Consider the following 22,483-nt stretch of genomic DNA (forward strand, 5'->3'; position numbering starts at 1 on the left):
ATATTACCTAGTATGGTGACACAACATCTGAAAATGAACCTTTCAGCTCAGTGAGCAAACTTGCATCCAGATCCTCAACCTGAGCTACAAATCTTCTCAAAACTCAATAATCATTTGCGTTTCAACCATTGGTGCCATATCTCATTCCTTGCATTCTCTATCCCACCAAATAGATGCACATTTTCCTTTTAGGTATGAGAGCAGTAAAGATTGAGGATAAATTTATTCTTAGAAATTTTATCCAGCTAAACATTCACTTTGCAACCATGGCCATACATAGTCAGAAAGAAAGTAAGAATCATCACTTATGTTGTGCCTCACACACCAGTGGGATATAGCACTGTCCATTCAGTTTTTAAATTGCATTAAGCAATGTTTCAGATCTTTTTGATTAAATACTACATTCAGACAACTATTTCTCTATTGCTACAATTTTTTATTTGCTTATGTCTGAAACAATCAAGCCATTCCCTTAAGTCAATCAATAGACCTTTGCAATCACCTTGCTCCACAGTATTGCCCTTTCCTCCTTGTTGTCATCTTTTCTATTGCCACCTTGAATCTTTGTTTTTCTCCCTGCCACTCATTGCCCACTTTCTCCCACTCCCCAACAATCTTTCTGTCCTCTTCCTGGCATTGTTCTTTCCCCCAGCCATCAACTGCCAATCCTATCCACCTCCCTTACACCCAAGCATGCCCATTCCAGCCTTTCCCCCACCACTCTGGTTCCACTCTCAGTCATATCCATCCCACCTATATCTCATATCACACTGGTCAGTTTCCCTCCCCTTCCCTCCCCTCCATCTTTTCTCTCCAAGCTGCTTCCTCCATCCTGGTCATTTCCCTCTTAATACCATGACTCTCCCCTGCTGTTACTTCCTACTGCTGCATATTGTAAACAGAAACTCCTGTTCAAGCTAGAACTCCAGTCTTGCTATGTAGCAGCCAGGCTCCTTTTTGGTAGCCATGAGCATGTTTGGAAGGTCGAGGGGAACATTGTTTGAGGGTTTTCATCAAAATGTGATAACATATAAATTGTTCCCTAGAATATCTCTGAAATGAGTTGCCATGACACTCTAAGCTTCAAGTTTGCAAGAGTTTTGCGATCTTTCCTTCCAAAATTGTTGGTTTACTTTGATTCAACACTCAGAAACATTTCCCAGTTTGGTTTTTTTGGAAATGTTATTGATACCTGTACAGAATGGATGTTCTTTTGCAGAGTGGACATCGTCTCCTTGGACTCCTGAGTAATCCATGTTTTATCTGACTCTCCACGCAGGTGAGTTCAAGATTTTCCTGAAGAAGTTGCCGACTGAGTATTTCCTGAACTCTTCGGCTCTCCTGCATCTGTGGACAATGGACCGCAGTATCCAGCGTCGCTATGAGCAACTGGAGGCCAGCTTAAAGGGACTCTTCAATAAGGCGCAGAAGACCGTCCGCAAACTCTTCAGCCTAAGTAAGCGCTGCCAGAAACAACCGAAATTCGTCCTTCCCAGAGAAAGGTACAGGATATTCACACACAACAACATCTAGTTATTAAAATACTCTTCCATTTGAGACCTGAATGACAAGGCTTGGCACTGCAGTGTGATTGGCTTAATGTATGGCAAGACGGTTGGGAATGCATGAGTGATGTAGGGGAATGCACATTTTCTTTGACAGGGTTATGATACAGCAAAATGTATTGAAGCTCAAAGGTGTTTATGATTTTTGTAGTTATCACTGTACCTTAATTCCTATCATTGACAGCAATCGTAAATATGCAATAATGATGAGTAGATTGGGCCTACACTTGCTGAAACACAGAAAATAATTAGTGGTGACCTTATTGAAACATGTAAGAATCTTAGAAGACTTGACAGGGCAGGTGCGAGTAAGGTTTGCTTCGTTTTGTGAGAGAGTCTAGAACCAGAGGGCAAAATCTGAGAGCAAAGGGTTCCACATTTAATAATGAAAAGGAACTTCTTTTCTCAGTGAGAAGTGAATCTTTGAAGTTCTTTACCACAGAGAGATGTCGAGGCTGGGTATTTAAACATATTCAAGGTTAAGATGAATAGTTTTTTTAATCAGTAAGAAAAAAGTAGGAAAATGGAGTTGAGGATTATCAAGTCAAATATGATTTCACTGAATGGTGGAGCATTCTCGATGTGCTGAATGTCTTATGGAATTATCTATCAGTAACAACAGTTACATACATACCTGATGAAACGCAACCTGCAAATTCAATCCATCACACATTTTGAGCTTGAGGGGATGGACTTTCGTAAGCCTTGTCAAACACAAGTATCTATTCTAACAGCCCTCTGTAAACCTTTCATTCACTCAGGCTTGGTAAGAATCCATACATTTCATGGTCATTTCTTACCTAATTAGCAGGATTTTAACCAAGATTGCACCCCATAATGTGACTTATACCTTTTAACAGCAGGAGATAGTGGTGTGATGGTAATGTCACGAGGATGATAATCCAGAGACTATTATTCGAAGGGCATGGGTTTAATTCCACCACAACAGCAATGAAATTCAAATTCAATTCATAAAATCTGGAATTAGAAGCTCACCGAGCTGCAGCTAATGAAATTTGTGGCCTTGTTGAATGTAATCAATGCTGAAGGGAATTAAAACAAATTTCCTGGCTGGCATTAATGATCGTATCGAAAGGGCAAACAAAGTTCAGCACATTTAAATGTGAGGAAGTATATTTTGTTTTGAAGAATAGGGAGGTCACATTATTTGAAAGGTGCAAGTCTCGGTGTGGGAAAAGAATAGAGGCAATGGGATTTTGGACTACAACTACATCAGCTACTAAAAGTTGTACAACGCCAAAAATTGTACAATGCAAATATAAAGTTTATTTCTCGGGTATAGAATTGAAAAGTAGAAAAGCTGAGCTAATCCTGCGTTGAAACCGAGTTACTCTGCACTTGGAACACTACATGTAGTTTTAATCGCCATATTATAAATAGAATGTAGGAGCACCAACAAGGTTCAGAGACCATTTGACAGACGTGTGTGAGTATACATATCAGGAAAAGGAAGGGACAGGCTGAATCACTTCTTTTACCCTGAGAAAAGGTGGCGTGGGTAACAATAAAGGCATTAAAAAGATAAAAAGGTGGTGTGAAAATGTTTGTGAGGAAGAGCATAACTATGGGCCATCAATGTAAGATAGCCCCCGAGAAATCCAATTGCGGTCTTGCTAAAGCACAGAAGGAGGCCATTCAGCCCATCATATCTGTGCCGTCTCTCCAACTGTTAGCCAGTTCTCTTGCCCTTTCCTATACACCAGCATGTTGCTTCTATTTAAATAATTACTGAGGGACGTCTTGAAATGCCTCAATTGAACCTGCCTCAAGCACACTTCCAAGTCATGCAATTTATTTTATTCAGTTGTGGGATGGGGGTGTCACTGGCTGGGCCAGCATTTATTGCCCGTCCCTAGTTGCCCTTGAGAAGATGGTGGTGAGCTGCCTTCTTGAACCACTGAAATCCACCTGCTGTGAGTTGACCCACAGTGCCATTAGGGAGACAATTCCAGGACTTGATCAAGGAACAGTGAAGGAACGGTGATATATTTCCAAATTAGGATGGGTGAGTGGCTTGGAGGGGAACTTGAAAGTGGTGGCGGTCCCATTCCTAAAATTCCTAACCTGAACCATTTGTGTGAGAAATAAAATCTCACCTCACATTTGCTTCTTTTGCAATGAACTTTAAATCTCTACCTTGTTCTTATCCTTGTCTTTCCTATTCAGCCACTTTTGAAAGTGTCTGTCAGATCACCTCTTAGCCTTCTTCTCTCCGAGGACAACAGCCCTAACTTTGTCAGTCTCTCTTCAGAACTAAAATTTGAGATCCCTCGAACCATTCTTGTAAATCACTTGTGTACTCTCTCTAATGCGTTCATTCATCCCTAGGATGCTAAGGTCTAACAAGTATCTCATCCAAGTTCAACATCAACTCCTTGCTTTTGTAACCCCAGGGCAGGAATATTAAAGATATCAGAAGAAACTTCTTCACCCAAACACTGATGTGAATGTGAACGTTACTACCACATGGATTGGGTGAAGCAAATAGTAAAGACGCATATAAGGGTGGCAGGGGATTGCGGGGGAGGAGGGGGGAAGTTGGAGACCAAACGAGAGATGTGAAAAAAGGAGATTTAAATTAAATTTATGGCAGGAGGTTCAAATAAAAACAGAAAATGCTGGGAACCTCAGAAAGTCTGGCAGCAAGAATGGAGAGAGTAATTAAGTTAACGTTTTGAATCCAACACAACTTTTCTTCGGAACAGGGAAACACAAATACTAGTAAGGTCTGGTTAAACTGAAGAGGCTGTTTCCCTGCCGTATGCCTTCCGGAGTTAGGGTTTGCGCTCACTCTGCTGAGTAGGAGGAAATTAGCCAGAGTTCTCTCATTGGATCACCATCCAACCATGTCTGCCAGCAAGAGTGATTGGGAAAGTGCCCTCTGATATTCACCGGCCCAGCTCACTTATGGAACTGGATGAGTCACTGGAGAATGGCTTAACTCCTGAGGAACCAAGCATCAGGGAAGATTCAACATCTCCAACACATGATCTAAGCTCATGGGAAAATGCTACTGGAGTTAGCACAATTGCTGAGCTCATAGTAATATATTAAATGTCCAACACATAAACCTTTCATTCAGCCCAAAATGTTTATGCTGGTATTAATACTCCACATGAGCTTCCTCCCTGATATCCTATCTGACTCTAGCAACATATCCTTCACGATCATGGTTATCACTAGCTTCTCCTTAATTTCATGAACGCTAATCATCTTGAAGGCCCGCAAGGTAGAACAGTTTATGTTCTCATTGCACCATGGGTTTCTCCAGAATTCCTTTGGTTTGTTCATTTGTGACATCTAAGATAGTTAACCCCAGTTTTGGAATCGTTCACAAATGACATCTGCCGTAAGTCTGTAAAAGTAGGGACTTACGTTAGTATAGGGAATGATCATTGGTAAAACTATAGTCCAGCTAAAGAAATGAGAAAATAACTCATCTCATTGCCAGAGTGAATGTACAAAGAATGTATTCCATGTAATCATTAACTTTCTCCCATTAAAAAGCCCTTCATAATTTAAGGATCTTCATTAGGTCACTCCTTTGTCTTTTCTTTTCAAGGGAAAAGAGGGGTAGCTTGTCTGGTTTTCCCGATAGTTTTACCCTCTTGTGGTGTCATCATTATAAATCATTTTGCACTTTCTTTAACGGATTTTATATTGTAACATGCACAGCACCGTAAATATGTTGGAAGCAAGTTATGGGCTCATGCCCGAAACGTCGATTCTCCTGCTCCTTGAATGCTGCCTGACCTGCTGCGCTTTTCCAGCAACACATTTTTCAGCAAGTTAACACTTCCTAGCAGCCATTATCAGCAGTTAGTGACTACATCAGATCTCGCCAAATACGCTTTTTGAAGGTTAGAAGCAAAGATTGAAGTAATACCACATGCTGACGTTCCGTGCATTTTCAGAGGATTGTATCAGAAAGTGCTCTTGGTCAGATCTGAAATGTGGTTTGACAGATATTTCCATCCATGGGCATGAGGATTTATTTGAACAGTCACCGATGCACTAAAAAGATCCCGACTCACCACCAGCGAAAGATTTTGCATTTGCTAATCACTTGGTTGGACAGTAACAGCAGTTTTCGACTGTGTTGAAATTCACCAAAAGTTGAGTGATTCTGGCATCACAAAACTGATTTTAAGACAGGCACTGTGAGGGCACTTACAGGAGGTAATCTGACATCAGCCTGTCATCCTGTGCCTTTCATTACCTCTGCTCTGAGATTAACATGCTGTGAGGCTGATTTTAGCCCTTCTCCGCACTCTATGAGCATTAAAGTTTCATCCTGCGTTTTCAACACGGATAGAGAAATCGCTGGCAGCAAGGAACCTGGAGCTGGTGTGATGGGAAATGTGTGACAGATTGGCACCGATTGTTTTTCAAACCAGCAGCGCATCTTGTCAAGTAGCTACCTGTAGGCAAACATTGTACCAAGGGGATCGGCCACTAATTGAGCAATGTAGTTGCTAATCCTTGTCTGTAGTTACAGTTCAGAAAGTGAAACAATCAGTACAGATATGCGATGGAAAACATTCTCTACCTATTTAGAATTAGAATCTCTTTGACCCAATAAGTCCACACTGACCCTCCAAAGAGTAACCCACCCAGACATTCCACTACCCTACTATCCTATATTTACCCCTGACTAATGCACCTAACCTACACATCCTTGAACACTGTGGGCAATTTAGCAAGGCCAATTCACCTCACCTGCACATCTTTGGATTCACTTAACTCTGCACGTCTCCTCAGTATTGGGCAGTACAATGACTACACTCCCTGTATTATCTGTGAATTTATCACTGGATGTAGAGTTATAATTAGCGTCAGACTAATTACTTACAGGCAGGTTAAAAAATAGTTCTATATTTCGAGCTCTGCATGGTGATGAATAATTCATTCTGTTTGTACCAATTCCTGAAGCCACCTTTTCCTTCAAGTTTATTGTGATGCGCAACTACACAAGCTCTGTACCCAGCTGGAAGTGAAAAGGCTGCCTCTTATCCTCCCAGCAGTGCTCTGGACAAGGACACATGTTTGCCCTCGCGCATCTTAATATTTCCGATTGCCTCAATAGATGTCATCTCCTGTAAGATTTTATTTAAGATTTCTCCAGTCAGGGATTTCATTCAGGAGTGAAAGGAAAGTAACAATTACCTAGTCTCATGCACGCGGAAAGTTTGTAAATGACGGTGAGAAATTTCATTCTCCTTTAGTGGGAGTGCCTTGCGAAACCTGTCTGAGGAACCTGTCAGAACAGATGAGTAACAATGTTCATGCAGGTAGTAACAGAATTGAGTCCACCTGGCATTGTGTGAGGGGTGTTTTTGTCTAAATCTGTCCTCAAGATATTCAGGTAAATTGAGGGTCAAATTAATAAGTAATCAAGGATTACACAAGAAAAAGAAGACAAGACATCAATCTCATTTGGCACTTCAGAAATCATATGCAACCTAGCAACCAACTAATATAGGCTAGCAACCAGATGATGATGACCATGAGTCCTGAAAGGTTATCATGGAAGTATAAGAAGCAACTACAAAGGCAATTTATATGTTGCCCTTCATCACAAGGGAATTTGAGTACAGGAATAAGGATGTCTTGCTACATTTTATGTAATGCCTTAGTGAGACCATACCTGGAGTATTGTGCAGAGTTTGATGTCCTTACTTAAGGAAAAATATACTTGCCATAGAGGGAATGCCTTAGGGCTTTATTGGACTAATTCCTGGGATGAGGCTATTCTCTTTTAAGGGGCAATTGAAGAAACTGCAACTCACATATTCTCTAGAGCTTTGAAGGAGGAGAGCTGATCTTTTCGGAAATGTAAGAAATTCTTAAAAAAGTGTGATGGTTGGGTGCAGATAGGATATTTCTTCTGGCTGTGAACCTAGAACCAGGAGACATAGTCCCAGCATAAAGGATTGAGCACTTATGACTGAGATGTGGAGGAACTTCTTCACTCAGGATGGTAAATTGCTCATATTGTCTATCCCCAAAGGATGGCGGAACAGCAGTCACTCAGTAAGTTCAAGACAGGAATTAATATATTTCTGGATATGGATGACATCACAGCATATAGTGATAGTGCAGAACAATGGCATTGAGGTAGCTGATGAGCCTTAATCTAATTTATTGACAGACCAGGCACAACAGCTTGAATGGCCTCCTCCTGTTCCTATATATCCAAGTGATTCACCACTTATCCCTTCCCCTGGTCTGGCACTGATCCAGTCCTAATTCATCGTGGGATTCCCTTGAGTTGTAGTTTTATTAAGAGTCTTTCATGCAGAATTAGGTCAAAGACATTTCCAGTATCTACTTCATTTCTAGCATCTTCAACCGTGTTGAGATTCTTCCAGCACAGAGTTCCTCCTCTGACTGCCTATTCACAGTTATAGAGTCATAGAGTCATAGAGATGTACAGCACGGAAACAGATCCTTTGTCCAACTTGTCCATGCCGACCAGATATCTTAAATTAATCCAGTCCCATTTGCCAGTACTTGGCCCATATCCCTATGAAACCTTCCGATTCATCTACCCATCCAGATACCTTTTAAATGTTGTAATTGTACCAGGCTTCCACTTCCTCTGGCAGCTCATTCCGTACACACAGCACGCTTTACATGAAAAAGTTGTCCCTTTGGTCTCTTTTAATTCTTTCCCCTCTCACCCTAAACCTATGCCCTCCATTTCTGGATTTCCCCCAATACAGGGAAAAGGCCATGTGTATTTACCTTATCCACGCCCCTCATAATGTTGTAAACCTCAGTAAATTCATCCCTCATCTTCTGACACTCAAAGTTATGACTCCACATTTGAGAGATGGTTTTCTTGATCTTCTGAAGTCAAGCTGATGACCTTGCACTAGCGTGGATCATCTTGTCCCTTATGGGTAGATGCAGGTGCTTATAGTTTATTGCTTAACTCAGGCAGAAAGTCTCCACAGTTGAGGAAACTCTTCATTAATCTCACTAGTACCTTTCATAGTCTCCTTCAGTAGTCCATTCCACACAATAATAAAGTTCATCTTAACATATCATGCATTATCCTCATCATTTTCTGTGTCTTCAGAATTTTCCCAGAAACCAATCATAAAATGATTCTATTGTATTACCTTGATTCACAATCATTCCATTAAATTTCTCTTTGATGTGAAGGTGCTAGTGTTGAACTGAAATAAACAAAGTCAGAAGTCACACCTCACCAGATTATAGTCCAACAGGTTTATTTGAAATCACAAGCTTTCGGAGCACGCTCTTTCGTCAGGTGAAGTACTGAAGGTGAAGACTTCACCTGATAAAGGGACTGTGCTCTGAAAGCTTGTGATTTCAAATAAACCTGTTGGACTGTAACCTGGTGTGGTGTGACTTCTGAATTTACTTTTGACATCATCCCTAACTGCTCATTGCCATCTGAGACTGAGAAATATTTATTAGGTGCTAAGCGCCCTGCACTATATTCCACCTGAAACATGTCTTTAAACATCTGGTGACATAAATGTTGCACTCCTTTCCTTTTCCCTGCAGGTGCAAAATATTGAGAGAAAATTTGCTGTCAAGACAATGATGAAGCTAATGACATTCACCGTTATTTATGTGAAATGTGGCAACACCTTGAGGCAAAAAAAAGCAGAGCCATGGTTAAATGTGAATATCTAAACGTTGCTGTCCAATTTATACTGCTATACACCAGTGAATACTGCAAGGCTGTTGTGTGGTAGATATGAACTAAATATGTTGCAGATAACTATAACTGGTAATTAGCAAGGGAAGTGCCATTTTAATGATGTGACATTTGTTAATGACTGTCAATCAATCTCTCTAGCAGCAAAATTCACCTATTAAAAGTGCAGAGTCTTATTCCTTCAGACGTTGATCATTACAGATAAACATTACACTTGTCAGTTCCAAAATCTAATTTAGTTTTATTTAGTCCAACCATTCTTCATCCTTTTTTTGTCTTTCTGCACCTGTTGATTGATTGATTAGAGTCCCCACAGTGTGGAAACCGGCCCTTTGGCCCAACAAGTCCACACCGACCCTCCGAAGAGTAACCCACCCAGACCCATCCCCTACATTTATCCCTGACTAATGGTAGCTATCATTAGAAATCCTGCTTTGGCAAAATCTTGCCAAGATCCAGATGTTTTGTTTCTTTCCTGCCTGTAAATCTTACATATCTTGAAGGGAAGCAGAGATGAGACTAGTTTATGTATGTTTATCTACAGTTACTATTCAGTGGTTTTGAAATCTCTTTTCTCTCCTGCTTTTTCTGGTTGTTTGTGGAAGTGAGGAAGGTGCTGACCGTGGAGCTTAGCCCATGACAAGACCTGCACATGGGGTCTTTTAATGTGGTACAGCTGTTGTGCTGCAGGCACCATGCATGTGATTCTGGCAGACTAGGAGGTTCTCTCAATCTTAGCATATTGGCATATTGGCAGGATTTGGGAATTGCTCACGTGCTTGCCCATATTTTGAATGTATCTTCCATGACCCTTCAGGTCCTGAGGTGGCACTCAACCCAAGAGCTCAAGGATAGAGATACTAGCCACTGAACTACACAATCTCCCTGTGTGTGCTACCAGCAGCTTCCACATCTTTTGATGGTTTGTTTTATTTCTCAGAGACTACATTCAGGTTTAATTAATCAAGTACAGTGAGTATTAAAAGTAAACAGATTTGTATCATCAAACACAGAACAATTAAATACTACATGCCCTCCCCACCCCTTTTAAAATTAAAGACTATATTTTACATTAAACTATCCTAAGCAACAACCACTTGTAAATGGTTCAACCACCTGATGAAGGAGTAGGGCTCCAAAAGCTAGTGTGCTTCCAAATAAACCTGTTGGACTATAACCTGGTGTTTGAAGGAGCAGCACTCCGAAAGCTAGGACTTCCAAATAAACCTGTTGGACTATAACCTGGTGTTGTGTGATTTTTCACTTTGCACACCCCAGTCCAACACCGGCATCTCCAAATCATGACTTGTAAATGGAACACATACCTTTGTGTTAGAAAATTTACACTAATCTTTGTATCTCAAAGACTGTTTCCAATCTTGGACAAAACAACAAGTGAAACTCAAAGTAATTAGTGGGGACAAATCAGAGTTAATGTTTCAGGTCAGGTAACCCTTCTTGAGAATGTCAGACCTGAAACGTGAACTCTGACCTCTCTCTCTACAGATGCTGCCACACCAGCTGGGCTTTTGCAGCAATTTTTGTTTTTGTTTCTGATTTACAGCATCTGCAGTTCTTTTCGGTTTCATTTTCAAATAAATTAGTTGTGTGTATACATGAAGTTCCCTGAAAGCAAATGGGTATCTATGCATTTGAGCTTGTGTTTCTATGTGACTGACTGAAGTTGCATAAACTTGAGAGATACTTAAACTTTAAAGTTGCACTGATGAAGACAATCTGACCATGTGATGCTTAGAGGTTGATGATTTGATCTTGATATGACTGACAACTTAGACAGCACTAGGTGACTGGAGTGGAGAATTAACTCTCTACCACAGAAATACATGCATCAATGTTCACAATCATTGTAGGAGAGTGCTTCACACACTTCAGTAGAATATTTGCATATATTTTCTCACAATAGGCATGATATAAGCAATCAGTCGTTCACTTCCTTCAAGGCACTCAGAGTGCAGCTTCAATTGCAATCCTGATTGATTTGTTGTGATATATCTTCCTGCATGTGTGTTGAAATGTGAGAGATTCACGGTGATGCTATCATTGCTTTACCATTTCACATCCTTGTGGTTGTCCATACCCATTGTGCACACTTGTGCAGTAACTTTTGAAAAGGCTGTGCAACGCTTTTGTGTTTCAGAACAACTTTGCAAGAAAAGTTGGTAGCACTAAGGAACAATGCTAACTCTTTCATATAAGATTGGCCAGAGTATTGAGTAGAGGAGGTGGGATGTCATGTTGTGGCTATACAAGACATTGGTAAGGTCACAACTGGAGCACTGTGTACAGTTCTGTATCCCTGCTATATTAATAAATTGGGAAAGGTGCAGAAAAGTCTGAGTGCAGACTGAGGTCGTGAGTCTGAGTGCAGACTGAGGCCGTGAGTCTGAGTGCAGACTGAGGCCGTGAGTCTGAGTGCAGACTGAGGCCGTGAGTCTGAGCCCAGACTGAGGCCTGGAGCCTGAGTCCAGACTGAGGCCTGGAGCCTGAGCCCAGACTGAGGCCTGGAGCCGGAGCCCAGACTGAAGCCTGGAGTCTGAGACCAGACTGAAGCCTGGAGCCTGAGTCCAGACTGAGGCCTGGAGCCTGAGTCCAGACTGAGGCCTGGAGCCTGAGTCCAGACTGAGGCCTGGAGCCTGAGTCCAGACTGAGGCCTGGAGCCTGAGCCCAGACTGAGGCCTGGAGCCTGAGCCCGGACTGAGGCCTGGAGCCTGAGCCCGGACTGAAGCCTGGAGCCTGAGTCCAGACTGAGGCCTGGAGCCTGAGTCCAGACTGAAGCCTGGAGCCTGAGCCCAGACTGAAGCAAGGAGTCTGAGCCCAGAGTTGGGCTGGGAGTCTGAGTCCATGCTGAGGTTGAGATTTTGAGTTCAGACTGAGACTGGGAGCTCAGGTCCAGGCTGAGGCTGGGAGTTCGGGTCCAGGCTGAGGCTGGGAGTTCGAGTCCACACTGAGGCCAAAAGCTCAAGTCCACACTGAAGCCGGGAGTTCGAGTCCACTCTGAGGCCGGGAGTTCGAGTCCACGCTGGGGCCGGGAGTTCGAGTCCACGCTGGGGTCGGGAGTTCGACTCCACGCTGAGGCCAGGAATCGAGGTCCACGCTGAGGCCGGGGGTTCGAGTCCACGCTGAGGCCGGGGGTTCGAGTCCACGCTGAGGCTGTGGGTTCAAGTCCATGCTGAGGCCGGGAATTCGAGTCTTCTCTGAGGTTGGGAGCTTGAGTCCCTAGAGGCCCTGCACCACCTCTAATGCTGGTATATCTTTCCATTGATAAATTGCGCAAAATTGTTCAGTGTATTCCAGCACCAGCACCTTATATAGTTTTAGCAAGATCTCCCTAATTTATATTCCATTTAAATGAAAGCCATCATTCTATTTGCCTTCCCACTGCTTGTTGAACTTGGATGCTGGCTTTTCATGATTGAAGCCTACCCAAACCCCTCTGTGCTGTAGCATCCTGTCATGTTCTGCAGGGTCGTGTTGCCATTTTGAGTAACTTGGCTGTGACAGGTGTGGCCACCATTTTGTCAAGCTCGTTGTGGGGGTGCCATTTTCCTGAAAAGCAGGTGGGCGCACCATCTTATCGGGATGGCATTTTGTATGTGGCTTGGCTGGGCCATCATTTTCCAGATCCCACGGTGATCATCCGAACAAAGTGCAAAAAAACTGAAGCCGAGGTTTCGGAATGCTCTTTGGGTGACAGGTTTGCCGTCTTTGTAGTTTCTGGGTCGAGTTTCTCAGTCGGAGGCCTTTCACAACCTGGGATAAGAGACAGCCTTGACATGTCACTGTACGGTCTGTGCAGGAGCAGGGAGCAATGCAATGAGGGGGCGATGTCCATGAAATCCCACAACACATTGACCGAAGTCACGTGAGACGGTGTGGTGCAAAGTTTAAAGGGAAGCAGTTTTTCTTTGGTCGAGAGTGATTTTTTTTTAGCAGACTCAAACTGTGATTGTTCCCAAACTGAACTCAGTTGCCATATATCTGAAGAGTGTCTGTAGCAAGATTGAAAAGAAGTTGTGATTCTGTGTGTCAATTCAATAAAGTCCTCTTCTCTGATGAATGGCACAGCTTGAAAAATGACTCTGTGTTAAGCGGTTTTTCTCTCAAAACTGGCATTGCATTGGGAATTGGTAATCATCTCCATCTCCATAATTTGGACACAGTTTTGACGATATCTAACTGTGATGGAGTACATGTTGATGACACTGTTGATGTCTATTCAACTGCAAAGTTTTCCCTGGAGCTGGTGGGATAAGCTTTGTCTGCCAGCCTGAGTCTAATGGTGCATTTCTCTGTAAGCCCTTCATAGACAATACAGCCGGTTCAATCTGGTTTGCCAAAATCATGGCATTTTCCATGACTATGGCACCATCCTCCATGAGGAGAGAGACGGTGTTCATGTCATGCAATTAATTATCTTCAGTTAATTGGTCACAAACGAGTTAGTGTGCCAAATTTACATGCGGAAGCCAACTGCTCCAAGCCAATGAGGTATTTGATTAATGGGTTCACTATCTCTGGAACCGCTAGTAGAACGTACATTGTTCAGTCACAGCACAATTCCTTATCTCAAGGTATTTTTCAAGAGCATTTATTATCACATTTAACATAGTTGTATCTTGTGCGAGTTTCTTTAATACTTGCTGACCTTCTGCTCTGAGGCAATTTATGAATCTCACCTTGCTTTGAGTTGCTGCTACCTCCAGACTGTCCAGCTTATTGCAAGGCAAAAATCCATCAATCCCACAACATGGGTGAATCTCCTGAAAAAGGAGGGCTGTGACTGATAAAGTTGAAATGTTTGCAGTTGTCTTCATTGCAGAATTAATGCGCATTTTAGGTATCTCAGCACAAGGCAGATGTGACAATAATTTCCGTGTTTAACAGGTTCTATTCAGTACTTTTAAGATGTGAGCTCTACCATGCTTCCAGTTCTGTATGCAGTTTTATTTCCTTGCATTGACACCCTATCCAGCACTGCAAACATCAATTGGAAACTGATTCAGATAAGCAAACACACCAACTTGAGTGTGACACTTCTCTTCCAATTTCTCTTGCATTCTTTTAGAAGATTCCTGGAAGATTTTCCCTTTGCAGTTGGGAACCTGGCATGTTAAATTGTGGGCAGGCATTCTTGCCTGCACTGTTCCCCTCTCAAAACCACGTTTTCTCATCACCTCATCACACCTTCGTTTCTTCTACACTTGAGTATTCCAGGCCATCTCCACCCATTTTCCATCCTCCATGAACAGAATTCTGCCAACCGTATTCAAATGATCAAATTCCTGGGACCAGAAGCCAAAGAAGACTTGCCATGTCAATACTGCGCTTGCATGTGCAAATCTGGGGCTAGGGATGCTACAGCGAGTGACTCCTTTCCTGCCCATCACAACCTACAAGGAACAAGTCAGGAGGGTGATAAATACACCCCACTTGTCCGGATGAGTGCAGCTCCAACAGCCCTCAAGGAGCTGGATGTAGGTTTGCTCGCTGAACTGAAAGGTTCAGTTTCAGACATTCCGTCATCTTCAGTAAGTCTAGATTATTCCTGATGAAGGACTTTTGCCTGAAACGTCGATTTTCTGGATGTTGGTTGACCTGCTGTGCTTTTCCGGCACCGCTTTAATCTAGACTCTGATTTCCAGCATTTGCAGTCCTCATTTTTTGCCTAACATCTTCAGTGAGCCTCTGGATGAAGCACTGGTGGTGTAGCCTGTTTTCTATTTATGGGTTTGGGTTTCCTTGGGTTGGTGATGTCATTTCCTCTTCTTTTTCTCAGGGTGGTAAATGGGATCCAAGTCAATGTGTTTGTTGATAGAATTCCATGCTTCTAGGAATTCTTGTTTGTGTCTCTGTTTGGCTTGTCCTAGAATGGATGTGTTGCCCCAGTCGAAGTGGTGTCCTTCCTCATCTGTATATAAAGATACTAATGAGAGTGGGTCATGTCTTTTTGTGACTAGTTGATGTTTATGTATCCTGGTGACTAGTTTTCTGCCTGTTTGTCCAATGTAGTGTTTGTTACAGAGCTTGCACGGTATTTTATAAATGACATTAGTTTTTCTTGCTGTCTATACAGGGTCTTTCAAGTTCATTAGCTGCTATTTTAGTGTGTTGGTGGGTTTGTGGGCTACCATGATGCCACGATGTCTGAGTAGTCTGGCAGTCATTTCCGAGATGTCTTTGATATAAGGGAGAGTGACTAAGGTTTCTGGACGTGTTTTGTCTGCTTGTTTGGGTTTGTGCTGAGAAATCAGTCGATTGTGTTCTTTTGGTACCCTTTGCTTTAAATACGCTGTATAGGATATTTTTCTCTGTACTTTTTAGTTCCTCTGTACTGCAGTGGGTGGTGGCTCGTTGAAATAATGTTCTATACAGCCCACTATAAAAGAATACAGTCCACTGATTTCTCAGCAACAATCCCAAATAAGCAGACAAAATATGTCCAGAAATTTTAGCCACTCTCCCTTACATCAAAGACATCTCGGAAATTACTGCCAGACTACTTAGACCCCCTTGGCATCATGGTAGCCCACAAACCCACCAACACACTAAAATAGCAGCTAATGAACTTGAAAGACCCTATTTAAACAGCAAGAAAAACTAATGTCATTCATAAAATACCATGCAAGAACTGTAACAAACACTACATTGGACAAACAGGCAGAAAACTAGTCACCAGGATACATGAATATCAACTAGACGTGACCCACTCTCATTAATATCCTTACATACAGCTGATGAAGGACACCACTTCGACTGGGGCAACACATCCATTCTAGGACAAGCCAAACAGAGACATGCACAAGAATTCCTAGAAGCATGGCATTCAACCAGAACTCAACCAATAAACACATTGACTTGGATTCCATTTACCACACACTGAGAAAAAGAAGAGGAAATGACACCACCAGCCCAAGGAAACCCAAACATATAAATAGAAAACGGGCTACACCACCAGTGCTTCATTCAGAGGCCCACTGAAGATGTTACCTAGTATGGTGGTGAAACATCTGAAAATGAACCTTCTAGCTCAGCGAGCAAACCTACATCTAAAACCTCAACCTGAGCTACAAATCTTCTCAAATCTCACTCAAGGAACAGTATGTTATCCAGAACCAAGCACCTTGCTTGATTGATACACCCATCCACGACCTTCTTGGCAAATCACACAGTGACAACAATTTGTACCATCTATAAGATGCACAATAGCACCTTCCAAATTTGTGACCTCTACCAAGGATACCACAACTTGCAAGGTCCCTCCATCATGCCTTGGAAGTGTGCCTCCATTCCTTGAATGTAATTGCATCAAAATCCTCAAACTCGCTCCAATAGCACCACGATGTCCCTACATCCAAAGCACTGTGATGTTTGAATAAGAGCAAATCTGTGGCACCTTCTTCAGGGCATTTAGGGTTGGAAATAAGCACCATCCTAGCTCAGTGAAATCCATATCCAACAAACAGATAAAAAACTTTTACCAAATTGAATTCATCCAAGAAACTGTGCATCCAGACCCTGCACCAACTCTCAGTCTAGCTAAGGATTCATTTTATAACAATCGTTCTCATGTTTAAATCTATCCATGGACTCACTCCTCCTCAACTTACCTTTGAAGAGTAGCTACCATTGTAATAAAGGAAACACAACCACCAATTTGCACACAGCAAGGCCACTGGCACAACAGTGTGAAAATGACATGACAATCAGTTTTTCTTGGACGATAAATATTGGTCAGGATATTTCAGGTAACTCCCACGCTCTACTTGTCAAAAGTGTCACTGGTATTTGTGCATCCACCTGACTTGTGCTGAAATCCTAGGATGGTACTTCACAGAATCACAGCGGTGTCACAGTGCTCGAGGAAGCCATTCAATGCATTGTGCTTGCACTGACTTATTAAGTAAGCATTCTTACCTCATGCCAATCCCCTGCTTTCTCCCCATAACCTCGTACATTTTTTAAAAAAATCCAAATAATCATCCAAAACACTCTCTTAAATGCCTCAATTGAAATTTCCTCCACCACACTTCTGGCTTTTCAACCTCAACTACTAACTGAGTGATAATCAATGTTTTTGCTCTTTACCATTGCTTCTTTTGCAGATCATTTTAAACAATGGCCTCTTGTTGTTGCTCATTTAATGCACGGGAAGTTTCACCCTATCTACCCTATCCAGCCTGCTCATGAACTTGAAAATCTCTTCAGATTTATTCTTAGCCTTTTTCTCTCCAAAGAGAACAGTCCCAACTTCTTAATCCACTTCTATTCTCTCTATACTTGAGCTCACTGTCAAGTCAATGCTTTAATTGTTCCAGATTTGATTACAGGACCTGGTAACTGATCTATGATCACAATGCTTGATTGGTTAAGCCTGGGCGTAGACTCTGTAGTGCAAGCAAGCACTACACAAGCTACTAAAGGCTAGAGCTGTGAAAGCATAGTTCCAGATATCTTATGACTGCAGTGATATTTTACAACTCCTGTAAATAAACCCTGCCACACGTTTAGAAGGTAACACATCTCTGAATTGCTCTCATAAAATATACAATATCCAAAACCTCCTGTCTTAGAAGCAGAGTGCTATCCACAGACCCACAAAGTGAACATGCAATGCACAATGACTCATAGTATACACAATTCCACGGACGCAAAACTGAAGTTATGAGGAGAGACTTAAGAAACTAAGACTAACTCCCTGGAGCAGAGAGAGCAAGGAGTCAGCTATTGGAGATTTATTTTATGTTTGTGAAGGGTTTTGATAGCTTGAATGGGGAAAGGCTATTTCCTTGCAAAAGTCAACGACCAGAGGTGATCAATTTGAAATTGTGACAGCAAAGGAGTAGAGAGAGGTGAAGCATAATTTCTGTACACACAAAAGTACTGGAGCATGGAATGTTTTGCCATGGGGAATGGTTGAAGCAGAAACCATTGCATCATTTAAAGGGAAAATTGAATAAATATTTGAAGCATTGAAAGATATAAGGCTATGGGGAGAAAGCAAGGCAGGAGGATAATTTGGACTGTAGTGAAGGGTCCGCACATTCATCAGGAGCTTGAAAGGCCTATTTCTCTATTATAGGTTCCTGCATCTCTGTGGAAAGATTCAAGTTTATTTTGATCATTTCATTTATGGACAATTGCTCTTTAACATCCAATTGCTTTTCTTTTGGCTGCCTGCTCATTTGGTGGTTTGCAGCCCAGTTTTCAGTGACTCTCTAATCATGTTCATGAACTTGTTCAGAAATGCTCTGGGAAATGTAGGGCTAGAACTTGGCCATCTTGTGCACAGAGATAGGGACACAAGTACTACACTACAAGACACTACAGTCACACGCTGTGTTTAAGCTCACTACCAATGTGTCCCACCCCTCTATCAATGTGTTTATTCTCTATCAGTGTATTCCACCCTCCTACAGTCCCACTGTGCTTTCAATTTGTGTCTCACACTCAAGGGTGGCAATAGCATAGTGGGAATTGTCACTTACGATCCAGAGGCTTGGGTTGGTACCCTAGGTTCAAATAGGAGAAAGTGAGGACTGCAGATGTTGGAGACATGAGTTGAAAAGTGTGGTGCTGGAAGAGCGCAGCAGGCCAGGCAACTTCCGAGGAGCAGGATAATCAACGTTTCGGGCATAAGCCCTTTTTTCAGACTTACGTTCAAACCCTGTCATAGCAGATTGTGAAATTTGAGTTGAATTTAAAGGAATACAGTCAGGAAATAAAAACTGGCTTCAGGATGGTCATGTGAACATGACTGTTAGAAATCTATTTGGTTCACCATTGTCCTTCAGGAAGGAAAATCGACCATCCTTAACTGTTTTGGCCTACATGACACCAGTAGTTGCTTTTTGGTACCCTTTGAAATGGTCTAGTTAGCCACTCAGTTCACTGGCAATTAGGGATGAGTAATACATTATTGCATTACCGACAACAAACACATCCTAAGAGTGAATAAAGAATTCTATTGATATGTCCCACCGCAGTATTATATTTGTCCACCTCACTATCAATGTGTTTTACCAGATTTAATTACAGGATCTGGTAACTGATCTATGGTCACAATGCTTAATTGGTTAAGCCTGGGTGTAGAAAACTCCTATAAATATACCCTGCCGCATGTTTAGAAGGTAACACATCTCTGAATTGGTCTTGTTAAATATACAACATTCAAAACCCCTGGTGTGTCCCATACTCACAATTAGTAGATGTTACCTCCCTATCAGCGTCTCTCAACTCACTATTAGATTGTCCCACCTCAAAGTAGCTTGTTCTATTTCACTATCAGTGTCTTTTACTCCACGATCAGTGTGTCCCATCTTAATATGCGTGTGTGTGCATGCCTGTCCTGTGTCTTATGTTTGTAAATGTGCTTTTCTATATCTGTGTTCAAAATTGAGGCTTACAAGGCACATCAGAGCAGCCAATCACCTGCTGAAATCTTTTTGGTGCAAGATACTTCTCCCATTAGCAATCAGACTCTTTTCCTTTTCCACCGCACTCATGTTTAAATGCTAATATCAGGACCGCATTCCAATCCCAATCTATCAGGTCAGATAGATGCTGACTTGTAGCATCTTACAGAAGTTACTTGTTTGACGCTGCAAGAATGGAGAGTATCCTGGGGCAAAGTAGACATAAGGGCCTCTCTTCAAACTTTGAAATCTACTGCTTTAACAGTGTAGGAGATGGAAGTGCATTGACATTTGCAACTCACCTCTGCCACCATATTTGCTTTTCAATGTGAAATATGTGGACAGAGTTTTAAAAATTAAAAGAAGGAGGAGGGGTCAGTTGAAGAGAAATGTAGAAGTCTAAAGGGAGGCTCTGAGTCATTACAGCAACATTTTAATTTGAGTAACGTAGCAGAGTAGGACAGAAAGAATGGTAGCGTGTAAATAATTAAAATGAAAGCTCTTTATCCTTAATGTGTGAAGCATTCATAACAAATTCAGATAAATGGTTTAGATGCAATCACCATTTGACACACGTGATGTTAAGTGACCAAGGTTGGGAAATAAATATTCCGTGGTACACAACATGTCGAAAAGATTACAGCATAACTAAATGGATGCACCACTGGAGGAGACCGTTCTGCACATCGTGTTTGTCCTGGCTCTCTGAAGTAGCAATTCACCAAGTATCATTCTCAGTCACATTGCACATTCTTCATTTTAAGATGATAAAGAAGATAAACAGCATGGAAAAGGAAGAGGCAGAGACCTGACAGTAAAATATGAATGGTAGTGAAAGTGGATCTTGGCTCAGATCAAGAGACAATCAGTTTGACTGGAAATTGGGAATAACAAGGACTGATGGGAGAGGCCCTTAACAATAATTGTTATTGTATTGGACAGATCATTATGCACAAAAGTAAATGGACTTTGTAGCAAAGGCAAGTTGTTGAACATGGGGGTCTTTCATCTTCATATCCTCTCTGGATCAATGAAATTGATCATGGAAGCACAAAAGATGATTTGTAGAGTCTTTTCACATACTGAAATAATGCATTCTGGAACTAACTGGAATGGTAGAACCCTTACAGAGTGGAAGGAGGCCATTCAGCCCATTGGATCCGCACCAACACTTCCACCCAGACCCAGTCCCCTACCATATCCTGTAATCCCACAATTTCTTTTAACTATGGCTAATCCACCTAATCTACACATCCCTGAATACTTATGGACAATTTCAGTATGGCCAATTCGCTTCACCTGCTCATCGGCGGACTGTGAGAGAAAACAGGAGCACCCGGAGGAAACCCACGCAGTCACAGGGAGAATGTGCAAACTCCACACAGACAGTCACCTGAGGCTGGAACCAAACCCTGTGCTAAGAGGCAGCAGTACCAGCCACTGTGCCATGATGCTACCTCGGAAGTAAAATTATTTTAGATCTTGAATCATGTAATGAGGCCACTTTAATTAGTAATGCCACGAATAAAAACAAAACCTGTGGGAAAGATTAATCATGATACAATTAAATTTCATATTATACTTGAAAATGGCACACCAATTCAAATCAAGAATCTCAAACTTAATCAGAGACAAATTTAGAAACGAGGGAAGAGAAGTGGCTAAGGCTAAGTGAGTAAAAAGTCTAAAATGTATTGCTTCAAATAAACAGCAGGATCCAAATAATCCAACAAACATATATTCCAGTAAAAGATAATAACACAACTAAAAGTATTCATCTATGGAATACTGGGGAGTTCAGGACAGTATTCAATATAAACAAGAGACTTAAAATATTTAAAAGAATAATGGTAAGTCGCAGGGTTATACCTGTTTTGGAAACCACCAAAATGTGACCAAAAATTGAGAGGAAATGTAGAATATTCATGTTAATGAATCAGAAAAATAAAAACAAATTGAATGAGTTTTAGAAGTATATGAAAAGGAGGAGAGTAGCCAGAATAAATACTGGTCCCTCAGACAGAGAGGAGACCTAAGGGGAACTTTTCACACACAGGCTGGTTCATATGTGAAATGTTTAAAAGAATAATGGTAAGTCGCAGGGTTAGACCTGTTTTGGAAACCACCAAAATGTGACCAAAAATTGAGTGGAAACGTAGAATATTCATGTTAATGAATCAGAAAAATAAAAACAGATTGAATGAGTTTTAGAAGTATATGAAAAGGAGGAGAGTAGCCAGAATAAATACTGGTCCCTCAGACAGAGAGGAGACCTAAGGGGAACTTTTCACACACAGGCTGGTTCATATGTGAAATGAACTGCCAGAGAAAGTGGTAGATGCAAGGACAGTTTCAATGTTGAAATGAATGCTTTCATTCATTTCACAAACCTTTGAATATAAGAGTTGGGAAGTCATGTTGAGGTTGTACAGGAAGTTGATGAGGCCTCTACTGAAAAACTGTGTGTAGTTCTGGTTGCCGTGTTGTAGGAAGAATATTATTAAACTGTAGAGAGTTCAGAAAAGACTTACTGGGATGTTGCCGGGAATGGAAGGTTTGAGTTACAAAAATAGGCTGGATAGATTGGGACTTTTTTCACTGGAACATAGGAGGTTGAGAACCTTAGAGAAGCTTATAAAATCATGAGGGACATAGGTAAGGTGAATGGTAAAGGTCTTTTCCCTCAGGTTTAAACTAGGGGGCATGTTGTTAAGGTGAGAGGAGATAAAAATTAAAAACATGGGGGACAATGTTTTTACACTGAAAAT

The 22,483-nt window shown here is 41.7% G+C and overlaps 1 protein-coding gene across 3 annotated transcripts in view; it reads left to right on the forward strand.

Moving 5' to 3' along the window:
* Nucleotides 1–22,483, forward strand: part of LOC122554654 (BMP/retinoic acid-inducible neural-specific protein 3-like) — a 177,075-nt gene that overhangs the window by 136,310 nt on the left and 18,282 nt on the right. For all 3 annotated transcript variants that reach the window (XM_043700019.1, XM_043700020.1, XM_043700021.1), the window contains one exon: nucleotides 1,280–1,502. In XM_043700019.1, coding sequence (XP_043555954.1) covers nucleotides 1,280–1,502 — 223 coding nt within the window. The remainder of the gene's footprint in view (nucleotides 1–1,279; nucleotides 1,503–22,483) is intronic.

This window comes from Chiloscyllium plagiosum, chromosome 11 (assembly GCF_004010195.1).
Source record: "Chiloscyllium plagiosum isolate BGI_BamShark_2017 chromosome 11, ASM401019v2, whole genome shotgun sequence".
NCBI lineage: Eukaryota > Metazoa > Chordata > Chondrichthyes > Orectolobiformes > Hemiscylliidae > Chiloscyllium > Chiloscyllium plagiosum.